Source organism: Neovison vison, chromosome 6 (assembly GCF_020171115.1).
Source record: "Neovison vison isolate M4711 chromosome 6, ASM_NN_V1, whole genome shotgun sequence".
NCBI lineage: Eukaryota > Metazoa > Chordata > Mammalia > Carnivora > Mustelidae > Neogale > Neogale vison.
The window spans coordinates 220076870-220095164 of record NC_058096.1 but is presented as its reverse complement, the minus strand read 5'-3'; the positions used below and the strand labels follow the sequence as shown (position 1 = coordinate 220095164).

The following is an 18295-nucleotide window of genomic DNA, read 5'->3' as shown; positions in this document are numbered from 1 at the left end:
GGGGTTCTTTCTGTCTCATCAGTTCATCCACACCCTGGGAGTTTCACACCTGCCATTCCCTCTCCCCAGAATGCTCTTGCCCAGCCAGCTCTCAGTACGGCTGGTCTCCTCTTGTCATTGAGGGTTCATCTGGAAACTGCACTTCCCCACTGAGCACCATTTGAAAGGGCTGCTTCCCCCCATCATGGTTCTCTAACGCGTCACCTGCTTTATCATTTTTACAGCACATATTAGTGTCTGGAAATGCCTTGTTTGTCTTTTTATTTGTGTAACACGTGTCTCCTCATTAGAGCAGGGACATTGCCTGTCTTTGTTGCCTTGTATTGCCAGCAGGTGGTCTCGGACATTCAGCAGGAACTTGATGTATATTTGTGGAAAAGACGAATGAACGAATGAGTGGGAACACAGACGAATGAAAGGATGATTAAATAATTTGGATGGATAAATGAACATGAATGGATGGCCGAATACAGATGGGAGGAGGGAGGGATTCAAGGACGAGGTGATGGATGGTTGGATGTTTTCCAGATTCCATGCTAAACACTTTTAATACATGATCTTGTTCTATCCATGCAGAAGTCCCATGAAGGAAGAAACATCGTCATATTACAGACAAAGTGTTTAGGCTTCGAAGGTAGGAAAAATCACTTCCCCCAGATTATACCACTAGGAAATGGTCGAGCAGGATTCAAGCATAGGTCTGCCTGACTCCAAGCCCTGTACTCTTACCTACCACAAAAATCATCCTCATTTTAAGCCCATACAGGTCACCCAGTTCCTCTGCTGGTACCCATGTCCCAACAACAGCCAGATGGCCCGTTCTGGGCCTCCATGTAGCTCCATTGTCTACCAGTGAGATGGCCCCAGAGGTCTGCAGGAGCATGTGTGTGAGAGGGTTTGCAAGGTCTCTGCATTCACGAGTGAGTGCAGAATGAAGTGACTGGAAATCATGTCTGTTCTCTGGGATACCCCCAAGTACCAGGGACAGTACATGGCCAAAGACAGGTCCAACGGGTCTGGGGGTGATGGTCACAATTTATGAAGTTGCCCAAGCACCAAGCCACAGCCTGAAGTCATTCCCAGTGGCTGCCAGGTACTCCCAGCCCCTGGTGGGCCAGCCTCACAAAGTGAACACAGAGGAGGAAATAAAAGAGAATAAGGGCAGGTCGTGGAGGGAAACTCCCCCAGGGTCATCAGACTGTTGCGCAGAAGGCTCATGAAGTCCATCCCCTGTCTTGGGGTGGGGCCATGCAGGACAAGGAGGACGGAGAAAGGGAGGTAGAGGAAAGAACCATGAGCATCTCTCGGACTCCTGATCCAGGCCTCCCTCTTCCAGACACAGGTGAGTTGGCAGGTGCTTGGGTAGTCGAGAAGCTGGCCAGCATCAGCAGCTCTTGTCGTCACTGACTTCCACGTAGGGGAGCCCCACAGGCCAAGTGTCCCGAGGCCAGTAGCGGACTTTGAGGGTTTGACCTGGCATCTCATACCTGGCGTCCACTAAGGCCATGGTCACCATGCCATAGGGAAAAGTGATACTGATGAGGACATGCCTGTGGGGTGCAGGGAGAAGGCGGTGAGGGCACCAGATGCCGACAGCCCCTGAGCTAGCTTGATGTCCCCATCTAGGTCCTCTCCTCACTTCTCATGGATCCTGACCATCCAAAGGGACATTCTGGATCAGAACCTCAATTGCATCCAGATCCTACACTCACTCACACCCCTCCCCAGTATCGGTGCCTCTGCTTCCTGCCCCCAAGCTCCTGCTCCAAGCTCTGGCATCTGAGATTGTCTGGTTCTGGTGCCCCATACCCCAGGGCAGGTGCTTACCAGATGCTGTGCAGGTAAAAGAAATTGATCTGCTGCCAGAAGCTGCAAAGCAAGCGGTCACTGATCCAGCTGGTCAGTGCAAAAGCCCATAAAACCACGGAGACCTCCATGATATGCCGAAGCTCCTTATTGCTGGTTCTAGGGAGAAAAGGAGGGAGATTAGAGCCTGACTCAGATCGCAGAGCCTGAAGGGGCTGATGGGAAATTTCTCCATCCAAGGAGATGATGCTGAGAGGAGGAAATGACCAAGAATACCAGAGGGAGGGGGCCTCACTTGTGATGATTGCTAACATTTGCTGGGCTCCACAAGTTCTTCCAATAGAAACTCAGCCCTCACGACAATGCTGTTATTCTCATTTTGGAGAGGAGAAAGCAGGCATGTGAGATTAAGGTGTGCTCCAACCCCAGCCAAGGTTCCATGGCTAGTAAGTGGCAGAGCTGGGGTCTGAACCAGGTTTGTCAGACTGCAGACTTCTTAACCAACAAGCCCTCCCCTGTTTGTGTCTGGGACTGCAAGTGTGCGAACACCTGTGAGTCAGTGCCCGAGAATTCATGTCTGTGTGGCTACGGGCATGTCCGTGTGTGGGAGGGCAGATTCTCTGGAGGCCACATCTTGGGACAACTCAAGATCGGAATCTGTTTCCCCGACAGCAGAGCTGACCCAGCATCCTTTAGGAAAGAGCATATCAGGGATTAATGAGGTAATAACTCCCATATGTTTAAAAGCACAGGGTCTGCTCCTACTCTAAAATGTCTGAACATCAAAAAAGAATAATAGGTAAGGACAGATGAAATCTGAATTGAGAGTCTGGGGTCTGGTGAACAGCATTGTTCCACTGTCAATGTCCTCCTTTTGAGGTACTGTGGTTACATAGGATGCTCCTTTGGGAGAGGCTGGGGGGAGCTGGATGAAGGATTCCCAAGACTCTCCACTATTTTGGCAACTTGCCATGAGTCTGTAACTACTTAATAAAAACTTAAAAATATAGCCCAGTGACTGCAATAAATTGAAACACTTCTGAGATATAAACATCCATGAGTTCATAAGGATACTTTTTTTTTTTAAATTTCATTGGTCTATATTAAAGATGGCTAAGGCCCCAACTCATTACTCTGGAAATAGGTTAATTAAGGGAAAGATTCAACTATCCATCCTGTCCTTCCTGTGCAAACTGTATTTCCAGGTGGATGAGTGGAAGTCCTTCTTGATGGAAGAACTCCGGATAATCATTGCAGAAGGAATAATAGGTTCTGCAAACCACCCTCTTGCCACCACTAATGAAACCATGGATGGAAATGTGAGCCTGAATGGCTGCTAAAATCCTTGGGTGGAAAGTCAGTGGAAAACTTTACAATAAAGTGAGAAGATGACACCGTCTGAATCCATTGATCCTTAAAAGCACTAAACATGGAACAACCACTCATTATGGGGTCCTAATGGCATGGAACAAGAAACACCCAGCACCACACATGAAATATTCTGGCCTCAAAATATATGAACCTAAATCTAGATCTAACTATTATTTTGCAAGAAATACAAAAAAGAAGGGAAGGCAGGCAGGCAGACAATGAAAGCACCACAGGAAGCAGATGGCCAAATCCAGAATGTTCTACAGGACAAACGATGGAGTTTCTGTTTTCAAATCAGAGGCACGAAGATAGGGGAGGGAGGGAGAGACTGCTATAACATGAAGAAAACCTAAGAGACTACATTCACATCCCAATTTCAACAAGACTAGTTGGAAGACGACATCTTGAGAAACTGAGACAACAGTGGTGTGATCTGGGTATGGTCTACTTCATTAGCACTGAGTGTTCCCTATCTTCCATCTGTCCCTCTATATCCTTCTCTACCTCTCTTCATTCTGCCCTGTGCACTGGGGAGGCAGGGTGCTGACCTGTGTGGACTGAAGCCGGAGACGCCTTTGTTCTTGGGCTTCCAGTTAGATTAGCCAATTGTTTCCAGTTGGTTAAGCCAATGGCTTCCAATTGGGTTGGCCAATGATTTCCAGATGGGTGGCCAATGAAGCACCCCAGTAAGAAACCAAAGGGTATGAGGAGGGTATGGTTAGAATATTTATTCTCCTGGCCTCCTCCATGTAGGGTTGGCTCAAGCTAGTTGCCACCAGCAACTGAAGGTCACAGTTCTTGTTAAGGAGACCCTCTTCACAGGGCTCTCTTCTTCCATACTCTTGTATTCACTCCCTCCCATTGCTCCCTCCATCAGGTCTCCTGATGATCATAGGATCCAACTTTTATCAGCACAATGGTTCTAAATGATCCCTAGTGATTTTCCTACACCTGCTCTCGCCTTTGTAAATAACCCTTTTATTCAGGTCTCTTCAAATGACCCCATTTCAGAGACCTCTCTCTATCCTGTCAAGTCCTAGTATGGGTTAAAAATAATAATAATTCTTTATTGGGAGAGTTAAGTCCTGAAAAGTTAATGGGTGCCATATACGGAATCTGAGGGAGAATATATAATGCAAGTTGGCAAAATGCTGATGGGTGTTGGGAGCAGCAGTGGGTACACGGAGGTTTATGGTACAACAATCTCTGCTTGTATGTACATTTAGGGTACCTGTCCCTTGTTAGTAGACGATCTTGGGGAAGGGACATCTCTTCCTTGAGCCTGGAGTCAATGAGAACTCCATCCCTGGGACTTGGTGAGAATGTGGGGTGAGGGAAGCATTTGGAGGGGGATGGGAGCCACCTCCCCGGGGAGGCACCTGCAACCACCACCCACTTCTTGTATTCCTGGAACACGATGTAGAGGATATGCACAGCAATGCTGTTGAGGGCATACGCGTTGATCACGGGCCTCAGGAAGGACAGGAAGGTGCTGACCACGGTGGTGATGACGACCAGGCAGATGAACTGGGGCCTGAGGGAAGAAGGATGCAGCTGTCAGATGGCAGCTGGGAGTGTCCTGGGTGGTTTAGGCAGGGTCAGGAGATCTTGTGGCAGAGGTAGATGAGCAAAGGGAAGGGGTTCCAGGGAGCCCAACTGGACTAGAGAAAAGTCTTGAGGGTTCCAGGTGGGCTCAGCAAAGGGCCCCAAGAAGGGTCTGATGAAACAACCCAGGTGGGCTCAGGCAGGGTCTCAAGGGGGCCCCAAGGGTAGGGGTGGGTAGGATAATGAGAGGGTCTCAGGGGGGCTCCAAGGGGCTTAGTCAGGTGAGCAGAGAGTGTCGGGGTCCAGGTGAGGTCAGTCAAGGGATTCAGAGGAGCCAGGTAGGTTGGAGGAAGGAATTATAGAGGTCCTATCAAGAGAGGGGTCCTAGAAAGCTCTGATAGGTTATATGGGTCAGGACAGAGATTTGGAGGGGTCTCAGGTCAAGAGAGGGGCCCAGGAAGAACCCAGGAGAGTTCCAGGGATCCCAGGGATAGGCTCAGGGAGAGGTCCCTCGGTCCCAGGTAAGCTTAAGTATGGGTTCCTGGGACCCTGTCTTGGCTTCGAACAGGTTCTGGAGAAGGTACCAGACTATCCAGGTAGGATCAGGAGAAGATTTCTGGGGGGTCCCAAGTACTCTCAAAGGAGGAGTCCCTGGAAGCCGGTTAAGTCAGGTAGGGTCAGGAGAAAGTCCTGGGGTGATCAGGGGAGGGATTCCAAGGACCTCAGGTGAGCTCAGGGAGTGGACCCAGGAGCCTAGATGGGCTCTGGTGGGATCAACAGAGGACCAGCCACCGCCCCACCTGTTCTCTCCTAGGAAAGTGGGAAAGTAGCAGCGGGGCATCCATATGCTGTAGCCACTGGCCAGCAGCCACAGGATAGCGATCTCATCCAGCAGCTGGCCCAGGAAGCTAAGCGTCATGTGGAAGTACATGGAGAACAGGCCTGGAGCAAGAGACAAAGGAAGAGACAAAGGTAGGTGGTCAAGGGGTTGGTCCCCCAGCCCTACCACCCCACGGTCATAGACCCCCCCACCTACCTACGACCATGAAGAGGACACAGGTGATATAAACATAGCGGGAGCGTTTCTGGGCGTAGGGGTGCATCAGAAACATCATGAGAGGCCCAAAGATGAGGAAGGTGACATTGCTGAACTGGAAAAGAGGAGGACATGGGGAGGGGGTTATCAGAATCACAGGCAGAGAAGGGCTGCCCCTATGTCCAACCCTAAGTTGGCCCATTGGTCACCTAAACCCTTTCAGGCAATTAATCAACCCAGAATTTGTCACTCTTGTCAACCAGTCATCAGTAGATTAATTACTCCATCTCCTATTCCATCAGTTCACTCATTCATTCACTCATTCATTCATTCAGTGAGTGTGGCAGACTATCTACTAACCTTCTGCACACATCCACCCCCTTTTCCTTTTAGAAATAGGATCCCCCCAAGTTTTAGACACAGCTACACAACTAAAGACTACACTTCCCAGCCTTCCTTGCCACTCACTGTGCCCTTGTGACCTGGTCTGAGCAATGGGATAGAAATGCAAATGAATAATTACTTTTTTTAAAAATGTGAGCTACATTTATCAAGATTGACTGTATTACTGAGAAATTTTCGAAATCCAGGACTGCACAAGGACATGTTCCCTTGGTCATCTGAGGGATGATGTCATCACTCATCACAAAACCACTAGAAGATTCCATTGTACCCTAGTGAGACAATTAGAGCGAGAAAGGCAAACAAAATCTTTGTATTATTATGAAAATAATTTTCACCTCAAGGAACCTCTGAAAGGCCTCAAAGAGCCCACGGTATCCACAGACAGTATTTCAAGAATCACTGCTCCATGACCTGCAGAGCTGTAGTGTGGTAATGTTGAGCTGCTGAGTTAACTTTCCAGAACCACCTACCTCTAGACTTCCATTTCAAAAGATAAGAAGATATGATCTTGTCTTTTTAAGCTGTTTTTAGTGGGCCGTTTCATTTGAAACCAAAGCATCCTAGTTACTGGACTTCTGGATCCGAGTGACATGGGATTGGATCCATGCTCCCCCATCCCAGACTGTGATGAGTTAATTCAATGCTCTAACCTACCATATCTGCATTTGTGACATATGTGTAATGCCACTTGCCTCTTCATGTTCTTGACCCAAAGATCCCCAGACCTCAGCAGTCCATGAGTATGATTAAGGTGACAAGAACATGTGCACCAGAATTTCAAGGGTTCAGAGTCCCTGACTGCTGCTACAGGACTTCAGTGCCCCCTCAAACCTCCCCCCCCCAGAGATGTCCGGGCCATAGTAAGTCTCTCACAAAAGCTCAGAAACAAGCGTTCTCCCAGTCAGCTTGAGGTCAGCTGCTTGCTCACTCAATTACAACCTTCTTTCCCCCAATAAACTCTTCCCCTTGTAAATGTCTCCTCCATCGCCTTCATCCTATCTTAGAAAGTGAAGAAGTAGTACCCTGTTAACCAGGGTGCTCCGTTATTCTCAAAAACCTTGTCTGAAGGGGTGCCGACTCAAAAACAGAGAGCTCAAGGAAATGCAAGTCAAAACCACAGGGAGCGATCACCTCACACCTGTCAGAATGGCTATTATTGAAGAAAAAAAAAGAAGACGACGACAAAATAACAAGTATTGGGTAAGACTGAGGAGAAGGGGAAACCCTCGTGCACTGTCGGTGGGAATGCAAGTTGGTGCAGCCATGGTAGAGGTTTCTCAAAAGATTAAAAATAGAAATGCCATAGGATCCAGTGATTCTGCTGCTGGGCACTGACTCCCTGCCCCCCCCCAAAAAACCAAAAACACTAATCTGTAAGGATATACGCACCCCTATTGCAGCTTTATATATACTAGCCAAGATATGGAAGCAACCGGGGGTCCCCGATACGTGAATGGCTAAAGAAGACATGGTGTAGGGGCACCTGGGTGGCTCAGCCCTTAAGCATCTGCCTTTGGCTCAGGTCATGGTCCCAGGGTTGTGGGATCGAGCCCTGCATCGGGCTCCCTGTGTGTGGGAGGCCCGCTTTTCCCTCTCCCACTCCCCCTGCTTGTGTTCCCTCTCTCGCTGTGTCTCTCTCTGTCAAATAAATCAATAAAATCTTTTTGAAGAAGAAGAAGAAGAGGAGGAAGAAGAGGAAGAAGAAGAAGAAGAAGACGTGGTGTATTGTGGGATAGTACTCAGTCACAAAAGGCAGGAAATCTTGCCATTTGTGACAATATGAAGGGACCTAGAGGTATTACGCCAACTGAAGTAGGTCAGAGAGAGACAAATACCATATGATTTCACTTATACGTGGAATCTAAAAAACAAAACCAGCGAACAAGCAAACAAAACCAGAACAGACTCATAAATACAGAGAACAAACTGGCGGTTGTCAGAGGGGAAGGTGTGGGGGATGGGCAAAATGGGTGAAGAGGTGTAACTTCCGGTTATGAAATCGATGTCATGGGGATGAAAAGCACAACATAGGGAGTGTAGTCAATAACATTATAACATTTCATTGTGACAGGTGGTAACTACACTTACCGTGGTGAGCGCTGTGTAATGTATGTGATTGTCAAATCACCATGGCGCACCCCGAAACTAGTGTAATATTCCATGTCAACTACACTTCAGTAAAAAAGGAGAACACAGAGCACAGAGGCGAGTGTGGGGAAACCATTTACCTGATACAAGGTCACCATCTAGGACCCTAGGTCTTGGGCATCAAGACAAGGTCCCAAGGCAGGAGCCCTTCTGATTCTAGGGAAGCCCATGGCTTTCCTTGGGTGATGGTGAACCAGCTCAAGGGCTGGTCCCACAATTTGAGGACCCTTGGCAAGCTGGTTTTGCAGCCCACGATCCCACCGATGTCCTTGCTTTCCACACCAAGGTGTCTGATGCCCACCAATGGGCGATGTCAAACACATCTACCTGTTCCCAATGGCTACCTGAGAACATGCACACTGTGTCTGCATCCTAACACCCAACCCCACTGGAGCAGACACCTGTCCCAAACTGTGCCAATCAGATTTTCCTGGGAATTTGAAACCTGGAACAGATACAGAGCCTGGGAGTCACCAGATTGAGTTGCACCATTGTCAACTCTCTAAGGTCTTAAGATATTGTCCTGATGTTTAAGACATGGCAACCATTTTGTCACCACAAACAGACAAGGCTGAGAATACAAGCAGATACTCAAGGGTTGTATCTGTCTTGTGCTAAATCCTCCAGACCTGCCGTGGACCCCAGCCCTCCCAAGCAACCCATCTCTCCATTTTCTAAGATACCCCAGTACCTATCTAATGCATTCTTCCTGTTTGGTTTGGGGTTTTTTTGTTTGTTTGTTTTTGTCTTGTTTTGTTTTTGCTTAAGCTAGCTTTCTAATGCTTGAATCCAGCAAAATCATCACCATTGGTGTATGAGTTAGGGTTCTTGGGTAGCAGGCAACAGAAAACAAACTTATACCATAAATATAAAAATGTGTGCATAATTACTTATTTAACTTGTTTGTCAATTCAGTCATTTATTGTGGGGAGCTCATTAATCCAAAGAATTGCAGAAAACAAGGAAAGCCAGAAACCAGAACAGCTCTGAGCCTCGAGTGGACAATCTCTTCAGGGAGCAACTTTGGGCATGAATGGGGGGGGAAATTATGTTCAGTTGTTATATCCAGGCCCAGGATACATCTCAAATGGAGGATATGCTGCCTGGGCCACAGCCCACCCTTGGCCAGAGGTTGGGGTGGGCACCTTGATTGACCATCCTACTGAGAAAATAACCAGAAGGAAAGGGGCATTTGGTTTTCATAGGGAAGACGGTGCCATGGATACCAAATGGGCAAAATCCCAAATCAGATGTTCCCTCTGCCTTCAAACAAACGTCAGTCCTTGGGCGTATCAAGTATGGCAGAAGATACTGAGCCAACCAGTTCCCCAAACTCTAAACCCTCCATTTAAAACACGTCTGTGACTCCCATAAATAAAATGCAAACTCTTAAACCTGGCTTGTGAACTCCCTCCATAACTCACCTCTCTCCACCTTCAACTTTATCATCCAGGCGGAAGGGAAAACTCAGTTCCCCCAAATGAGCCATACTTGCTGTCACCCCTTAACCTCCAGAAGTTGGCAGAGGCTGTTCCCACTGCCTGGAACAGTGCCACATTTTGTCCCCACTTAACCCTCTTTGCCAGGCCAACTACTACTCGGTCTTTCCCCTGGGCATCACCTTTTGGTAAAGCCTTCCCAATCCCACAAGGCAGGGTTGGGTGATCTTTTGGGCCCTATCCCTCTATCCTAACACCTCTCCAGCTGTTCTGAAATTGCCTCACTCTCCTGAGGCGAGAGCTCCCAAAGCCGGCTTTGGGAACAGGCACTGTGTCTTCCCTGTTCTCCACTGTAATCTCAGGAACTGGGTATAGTAGGTGCTCAATAAATGTTTCCTGCTGACTGGACCTCGAAGCAGGTTTCTGTGGTTCACCAGCCACTCACATGAAAACACTTGGCAGAAGGGGTTGTACCTGGAAAGCTCTGGATGGGAGGTGTTACAACTGTCACTTCCTTATCTTTGGACCGCATGATTTTATAGACATCGCTTTCTTCTTTTTTTTTTCTTCTTTTTTTTTAAAAAGATTTTATTTATTTATTTGACAGAGAGAAATCACAAGTAAACGGAGAGGCAGGCAGAGAGAGAGAGGGAAGCAGGCTCCCTGCTGAGCAAAGAGCCCGATGCAGGACTCGATCCCAGGACCCTGAGATCATGACCTGAGCCCAAGGCAGCGGCTTAACCCACTGAGCCACCCAGGCGCCCCTAGACATCGCTTTCAATCCTCGTGCACATCTCCCCCCACGAGGTCTAACTTTCTAGTTCTTATTTGACAACGGATCTCAGAGAGGCAGAGTGACTTCTCTGAGGTTGCACAGCCCTGGGGAACTCCAAAGTTTGCTTTTACCCTCTGCCTTAAAAGACAGAGAGGAGTAGACAGGCGGCAGCAGTGGTTACAAGAAGGCTTTCCTGCTCCCTGGCCATGTGGCCTGGTGTCTCTGGGTCTCCATTTCCTGCACCAGCAAAATGGCAGAGTACAATGATGGGTAGCGTAGAGGCTGTTGAGGGCCATGCACGAGGCCAGGCATCGAAAGCCTCCCTTGCCAGGGATGTGGTTACAGTTCAACAAATAGCAAGGGTTACTGCCCGTGGTGGTGGTGTGGGAGATAAGGGTCACGGGCTTATCCTTGGTTTAGTTGCTCCCAGCTCAGGGGCCAGCAGAAAGAAGACAGAAGTTTTTGCTAACGCCCCTGAGTGTGCAGAATGAGGCCAGAGCCTCTGACTAATGAGCTCCAGCTGGCTCCAGAGATAGCATCAGACACCGCCCCCTACCGGGGCCTCCCTCCCTGCCTCTGGGGCTGGGTCCCCACCTTTCCCAACCAGTGGCTCCACCTAGACTCTTCCAGGACAGAGAGGTGCTGGCCCAGGATCATGAGCCGGACTCTCTAGGTCCCAACCCAGCAGGTGCCTTCACCTCCATCCGTCTGTCCGTCCATCCATTTGCTTACTAACTACTCCTTCAGTATCTACCATGCTGCTCAAGGACCTAGCAGCACCCCACAACAAAGTCTGCCTTCCCAGGTCTAAGCAGTCAGGGTTTGGGGAGCATTCTGTGCCACATTTTCCTCCTCTAATGCCAAGCATCACCATAAGGATGAGAGAACCAAGTGCTACGGGGTCGGAGAGTTTTGCTCACTGCTGTGAAACTCCAGAGTCTAGAGCCAAATCTGGCACACAGTAGGTGCTCAGTGAATTTTGGTAGGGAACAAGGCACGCGGAGAATACATGTTCGCAATGCACCCGTGTGTGTCTGCCGCAGCTGCTCTACCGACTGTGAAAACCAGGGTTGCTGTTGTTCTGGAATAATTTGCTTTTTGGATCACCAGTACCCAGCAGCGTGTCTGGCAAATGGATGTGGCTGGGTGGCTGGGTACCTGAGGTCTGGAAGAAGAAAAGGAGAGAGAGAGAGAGAGAGAGAGAGAAGGCTAGGCGGCAAGGGAGGGAGGAAGGAACAGAGAAGAGAAAGGAGGGAGGCAGACTGACTGAACTGACTGCCCATTTCAGCTTTGGGAAAAGGCAGAGCGGGAGCCGCTTTCGCATTTTCCCTGGCCTGGAGCTGCCCCCATGCCCAGACACTTGTCTCCCACCCACTCCTTCGCTTGTGCATTCCATGGGTTCATTCTTGACTCCTTTGTTGTCCCTGTCCTCCTCACTGGGCGGTGACCTCCGTGAGGACGATACACACCTATTTTGTCCCTGGCTGTGTCCCCAGCACCCACCTCGCTGGGCATGCATTGGGCGCTCAAGAAAAATCTGTCAAGTCCGTCAAATCAGCGAACATCACCAAACGCCCCCGAGTGCTTTCTCCCCACCGCCGAAGCTCGAACTGCCACCACACACACCCAGCTGTGTCACCTGTCGAGGACCCCCTCACACACACCCCCCGACACGTGCACAAGAACGCTGGTGCAGGGCCGGGGGCGCGGGGCTGGAGCACCAGCCGAAGACCCTCCCCGAACAGGACTTACTTGCATGAATTAAAACACACATAATTAATTGTTAATCACCCAGTAACTGAGTGGCCTCACAATGCTGGGGTTAATTAAGTGAGAGGCTCTGGGACCAGGGGGCCCGGGCTTTAACTCCGGCACTTCCGTCACGCACAGCCTCTGTGCACTTGTGACCTACATGCTGTGCAACCCGGGGGAGGAAACACACACTCTCTGAGCCTTTATTCCCCATTTGTAAAAATGGGAAGAATAAGAGCGCCTACTTCCTAAAATTGCTAGGAGGGTTACAAGAAGCGCTATTTGTTTAAAAAAAAAATTTATACATAAACACTTCCGCATCTCTGTGCTGCATTTGCTTCCAATAGCAGTAGTTTTGTTTATTTTGTGCTTGGGATGCGTCAAGAACATTAAGGTGCTTTTTTTTAAATTTGTTTTTTAAATTGATAAATAAATCACATACAGTCAAATTCACTCTTTCAAAGTGTGCAAGTGAATGGGTTTCAATCGACTCCTCATGCCATTGTGCAACCATCACCGCTATTTAATTCCAGAACATTCTCAGCACCCCCAAAATGAAACCCTGTCCCCATAAGCACTCACTCCCCACCCCCACGGCCCTCAGCTCCGGGCAACCGCGCATCTGCTTCTTATCTCTACAGATTTGACTCTTCTGGGCGTTTCTTATGGATGGAATCACACAGCGTGTGGCGGTCTGTGGCTGGCCCCGTGTTGCCAAGGTTCGTGTAGGATGAGCGGGTAGCGCTCGGCTCCTGTTGACGGCTGAGTAGTAGTCCGCTGTGTGGAGGAGGGACAGCGTGCCTACCCATTCCTCCGGGATGGACGTTTGGGATGCCCAGGAGCGGTTTCATCGTCCCTACGGTCTGTGGGTGGGTCCTATTAGCACCTCACAGCTGTTCCCTTTCGGAGTGAGTACTCAGTAAGTATTTGCTGAGTAAATACGAGTGAATAAATGAATGGACGTAAGAACGAATGAGTCTTTCTTCCCTGTCCCACCAGCATGCTGTACTTCTGACTTCTGTTTTTTGTCTGTCTCCTCCAACGCCCAGGACACCGGCCCCGTGAGGGCAGAGGTTTTCGTTTGCTTGGGTCACCTCTGTGTCCCCAAAGCCCGAGACGGTCCCTGATTCAGTCAATTCTTGTTGAGTCATGAACAAAATGAAGGGGTCCTTAGCTCTCCAAATTGGACCCCTCTGTCATCCCCAGCAGGCTTTTTCTGAAGGAGGAAAGAGGTCCAGAGGGACCTATGGGGTCTGGTCCAGGAAGTGTCATAGGCACGGTCTCTGGGGTGTGAAATTATTCAATGAATAGGGTCTTCCCTCCTCATTTTCAGGGGCTGGAGGGCCGGAACAATTGCTTTTGCCGTGAATTTGATGAGAAGGAAGGCAGAAGAGAGAGAGGTATGGTTTTAGAACTCATGGGACCTGCTACTCACAGCCAGGGGCTGAGAGAGGGGAGGTTCTCCCCCTGCATCACACAGCAGTCAAGGGAGAGAGGGACAGAAACCCCCACACCGCCGAGGCCAGCAAGAGGAATGCTCAGTGGCGGAAGGACGTGGGGAGGCTGTGGGGAGTACGGGCGTTACAAACTACACCCCCTTGCATGACCTCCCACTCTGACCTCTCTGTCCCTTCTATTGTACCCCTTCTGCAGACTACGCCCACCGCTGCACCTTTGCCCATGCCATTTCCCACTCCCGACACGCCACCCCTTTGTTCTGTATCCAAGCATCCAAGAGGGAGCTTTCTGGAGAGGATGAGACCCAGAACTTCTGAAGTTTTGACAAGACCCCAGGAAAGAAATTCAGCAGCACAGCTCAGCTGTCTCTCTCTCTCAGAAGCAGGGGGCCTTGACACTACTTCTTCCACTGCTGGAAACCCTCCTGAGTTGTCAGCAGCCCAGAAGGAGGCCACACCCGGAGGCCAGCAGGCCAATGCCAGCAGAAGCAAAAACTGGAGCAGCCCACACCTTGACTTCTCCTCCAGCCCGCCTGACCCAGGCCCTCCCTCGTCCTTGACCTCTGTTCCTGTTGGATATGCCCTCCTGGCTCTCCAGGGCCCTCTATGAAAGCAACCAGGAGCCTCGGCTGCAGCCCACGTTATTGACTCTTTGCTGTTCAAAAGTCACCCATGGCTCCCCAGTGCCCTCACCACGGATCTCACGTTCCTCTGCCAGGCATTCTCCACGTGGCCCCTGGAAACCTCCTCCGCCTGTCTCTCTGCCCTCATTTCCTCCTTCATGGGCAACCGGGGCTCTGGCTTCAAGCCACCAACTGTTCCTTGGTCTGCCGTTCTCTTTCACCCCAAGATCTGGGCTTACGCTGGTCCGTTTGCTCCATATACCCGAGAGAACATTTACTCATGCTTTAAGCATTGAGTTTTCCTCCCCGTTCAGCGAGCAGAGGCTCCCCAGGTCATCCCCGTGGCTCCCCACTGCCCATTCTGGTCCCTTTGCCCTCCCTCTGCCACAAGCTAACCATGGGCCTGGTCAGATCTCTTTCTGAACCCTTCCTTATCTGGGGAGCACTGAGCCTCTCCAGGACCCCAGGATCAATCAGCTCAGGTTGGTTCATAACAGTGAGGTTGAATGAATGAATGAGCCCTGTGAGTCCATCAGGAAATACAGGATATATTTGGAACACTCCCACTCAGCACTCAAAACTCGTTCAGCTTTGTCTCTCCTCATAACTCTAGCCACAGGAACACGCTTCCCTTTCCCAAACTGTGCAGGCTCTTTTACTTCCAAGATTCATTACATCCTTTTTCTCTCTTATCCCTTTTCCTCGACTCTTATCCTACTAGGCAAACTCCTGTTCATCTTTCAAAACCCAACTCCTCGTTGCCCTCCTCGATGAAATTGGTCAACACCTGGGTGGAGTCCTCGAGGGCTGCCTTCTTCTAAACCCTGATCGGGTGGTGCTGGGCTCTGCCTCCCCGCACCCCAGAAGGTGAATCTTGCAAGCAGGGCATTGTGAAAGTGAAAGTTTCTGCAGAGTGAGCGGACTCCTAGGTGGGTCATGAGGAGATCAACATGAACCGATTTTTTTAAGAAAATTCTTGCGACGTATTTTGTCTTCATTTACATACCTGGATCCAAAAGGTGCCTTTAAAAAAGCTGCACAGTATTTACCCAGAATGTGTTCAGCCCTACACAGGCTGGTGGAAATGTTATGGCTTCCTTTTTATGTATTCCACTATTTCACTACAAAATGAATCCATTTTTAATTACTGATTTGAGGAGGCCAAAAGGGAAAGATCTCATTGTTTTCTGTGGGGCTGATTATTATAAATACAATATCAGAAGCTTGCAAACTCTGGTCCCTGTGCCAGATCCGCCCACTGTCCTGCTCTGTATGGCTTATGAGCCAAGAGCGACATTTACCATTTTGAATGGTTGAAAATTTAAAAGAAAAATGTTATCTTGTGACACGTGAAAGTTACACAAAATGCGGGCTTCCGTGTCCATAAATAAAGTTTTATTGGCACATGGCCACCCTCATTTGCTTATTACATACTATCTGTGGCTGCTTTCCAGGTATAAGGGTAGAGCAGAGTCATTTCCATACAGACTGTACAGCCCAAAAAGCCAAAAATCGTTAATATCTGGCCTTTGCAGCAAACGTTTGCCAACTCCTCAACGCTATTTATTAGCTCTGATGATGGGTTTGGGATACTCAGAAGTGTTTGGGAAGAGAAAATCTTGGGGACACCCTTTATAACATACCTCGGATCCAATTCCTTGTGCCCTGGTCTGTTTTGCAAGAGCCTTTTCAATAGGAGAGGAAATGTCCAAGTGTGTTCACACCAGGGAAGGATAACTACTATTTTGCGAAACTTCTGTTTCTCTTTGATAAGTATCTGGAAATGCAGGTACAGGAAGATGATGGGGTTGAAGCCTTGCATGTGTCATGACCATGTCTCCTGTAGCCTCAGAGGGTGTCTGCTAGTCTGCCAGTCCCTCCATTTGCTGCATTTGGAGACAGGCTAAAGGAAGACTGAACAGAGGAGCGCTTTGCATTGTCAAGCATAGCGAGACTCGAGGCTCAGCCCAGCCCCAGGTCAGCCCTCTCTCGGTGCCTTTTGTGGGGACTCCTGCCTCGGGGTGGGCTGCCAGGGGATCCAGAAAGAAGACTCCTAGAATCTCCAACCTCTTCTCCTCCTGGGAGTTCAGCACCTTCAGCCCCCCCTCCCATGGGTGAGGGTACAAAGGACCAGAGGCAGTATTTCTGCCCAGGAGAAACAAGATTCGGGAAACGGCGGGGAACCCCTGAATCTTAAACTCCCACCTCCTAGCTCTGGAAATTAGTGGGGCCAAACAAGGCAAAAGCAACCAGGACATCCCAGGACTAATCTCAATCTCCCATTCCCCCAAAAAGAATCTCCTGGAACCACCAGGTTCAAATCCTAGCTCTGAGTGCCAGCATGACCCTTGGTATAAATCTTTCAGCCTCCCTGAAGACCATTTCCTCACCCAGACAATGGGACTAACTTTATGTAATATACACTGTGCCTAATTCCCAAAGTCACTGTGAAGATTAAACTGTGATTTTTCCTCTGAAATAGTTAATACAACACCTGCCACGCAGAAGCACTCAGTAGAGGTGTGCTGGCCTCACTCACCATGGACTAAGCACCCTCACTATGTGCAAGGTACGGAGCAAAGCCCACAGCCCGCATCACCCCCCATGCCAGTGGCTCCAGGAAGGTGGGCAACCCGCCTTACCCATGGCAATCTCCCCAGCACCACACACGGGGGTAGTAACACAGCCCACATGCAGCTTTGGCTGCTTTGCGTCTTCTAAGCTTTGCTGAAATGCCTCTGCCATTTAGGCATTTTGAGTCCTTCCAACAAGGCCTCATGGCAAGGGCTGGGGGAACGATGACCCACGGTGCCGGTATGCCCAGAACTGAGGGGTCCCCAGGACACGGGACTTTCAACTCTAAAACCAGGACAGTGCCCAGCAAACTGGAAGGAGTTGGTCAACCTAGGCTGGGAGTCCAGCTGAAAACAAACTCAACACAGTCACCTCCTCCTGGAAGCCCTTCATGATCCACCCCCCCCAGTGGGCTCTCACATCACACCTCTACCCTCCCCGCTCCCCAAGGCTGCCTGTGCAACTCCCATTACAGCACCATCCTCCTGGGTTGTGAACGTCTGGAGTCACATCTGTGTCCTCTGCTCCAGTGGTGGGGGGGGCAGGGAGGGGGGGGAGACTGGCTGTTTTCCTGGTCACGGTTGCCTTTCCGAAACCTTTCACAGAGCCTGATGCCAAACGCAGACGAATGAATGAAAGCCAGCCCCCCTGGCCTAGCCGATGTGCCCAGGCGCAGAGGGGTGAGTCCTCCAGCAGGATTCCCCAGCGGCGATGCGGAGGTGCCGGGTCGGAGCCCCGGTCTGTCACGACTGTCACCCCCTGGCCCCCTGCCCTCCCACCCGGACCTCACCGTGTTGTAGAACTCGGCCACCAGCTCCGAGTGCTGAAAGTTACTCTCACACCAGTCCACCTCGGAGCTCTGGTAGGCGAAGATGCTGGGCATCCTGACGCAGCGCCCGCTGCCCACTGGCTCGGTCTGGCAGAGAGGAGCATGAGAGCCTAGAACAGCCCAGCCCAGGTGAGCCAGGCAGAGGACGGCTGGTTGCCCCACGGCAGGCAGGCAGACTGAGAGGAAAAACCTGCCCAACCGCTCCCCCGCCACACCAGGGTAGCCTCGCTGTGCGGTGGCGGCCGCCCTGGGCACAAGTGGAGGGGCTGGCACCCTCCAGGGAGGGCGGAGGGGGGAGGAGGTGTGGGCAAGGCGTGCGCCTCCCATCCCTACCCACTAGGAGCGGGGGTTAGGGGGGCTGGCGTTAGAACAGTAATTTAAACTAATAGCGAGCCCGTTGGGAGGAGTAGCCTGGCTCTCCCCACTTCACAGAAGAGCACACTGAGAAAGAAAGAACCAGATCACTTGCTGAGGGCGTCCACGGCGACAGTAAAGCCACGGTGTGAAAACGGGCAGCGGAGTCCAGGCTCGGGGC

At 50.3% G+C, this 18295-nt stretch overlaps 1 protein-coding gene across 1 annotated transcript; it reads right to left on the bottom strand.

The window, feature by feature from the left end:
* Positions 1-244: 244 nt before the first annotated feature.
* Positions 245-17933, bottom strand: ACER1 (alkaline ceramidase 1). The gene is made up of 6 exons (XM_044254434.1): positions 17722-17933; positions 5759-5873; positions 5523-5664; positions 4574-4711; positions 1828-1965; positions 245-1550 (listed from the first exon to the last, which is right to left on the bottom strand). Exons 1-6 carry the CDS (start codon positions 17812-17814, stop codon positions 1385-1387), a joined length of 792 nt encoding a protein of 263 aa, XP_044110369.1. The 5' UTR covers positions 17815-17933; the 3' UTR covers positions 245-1384.
* Positions 17934-18295: the final 362 nt, after the last annotated feature.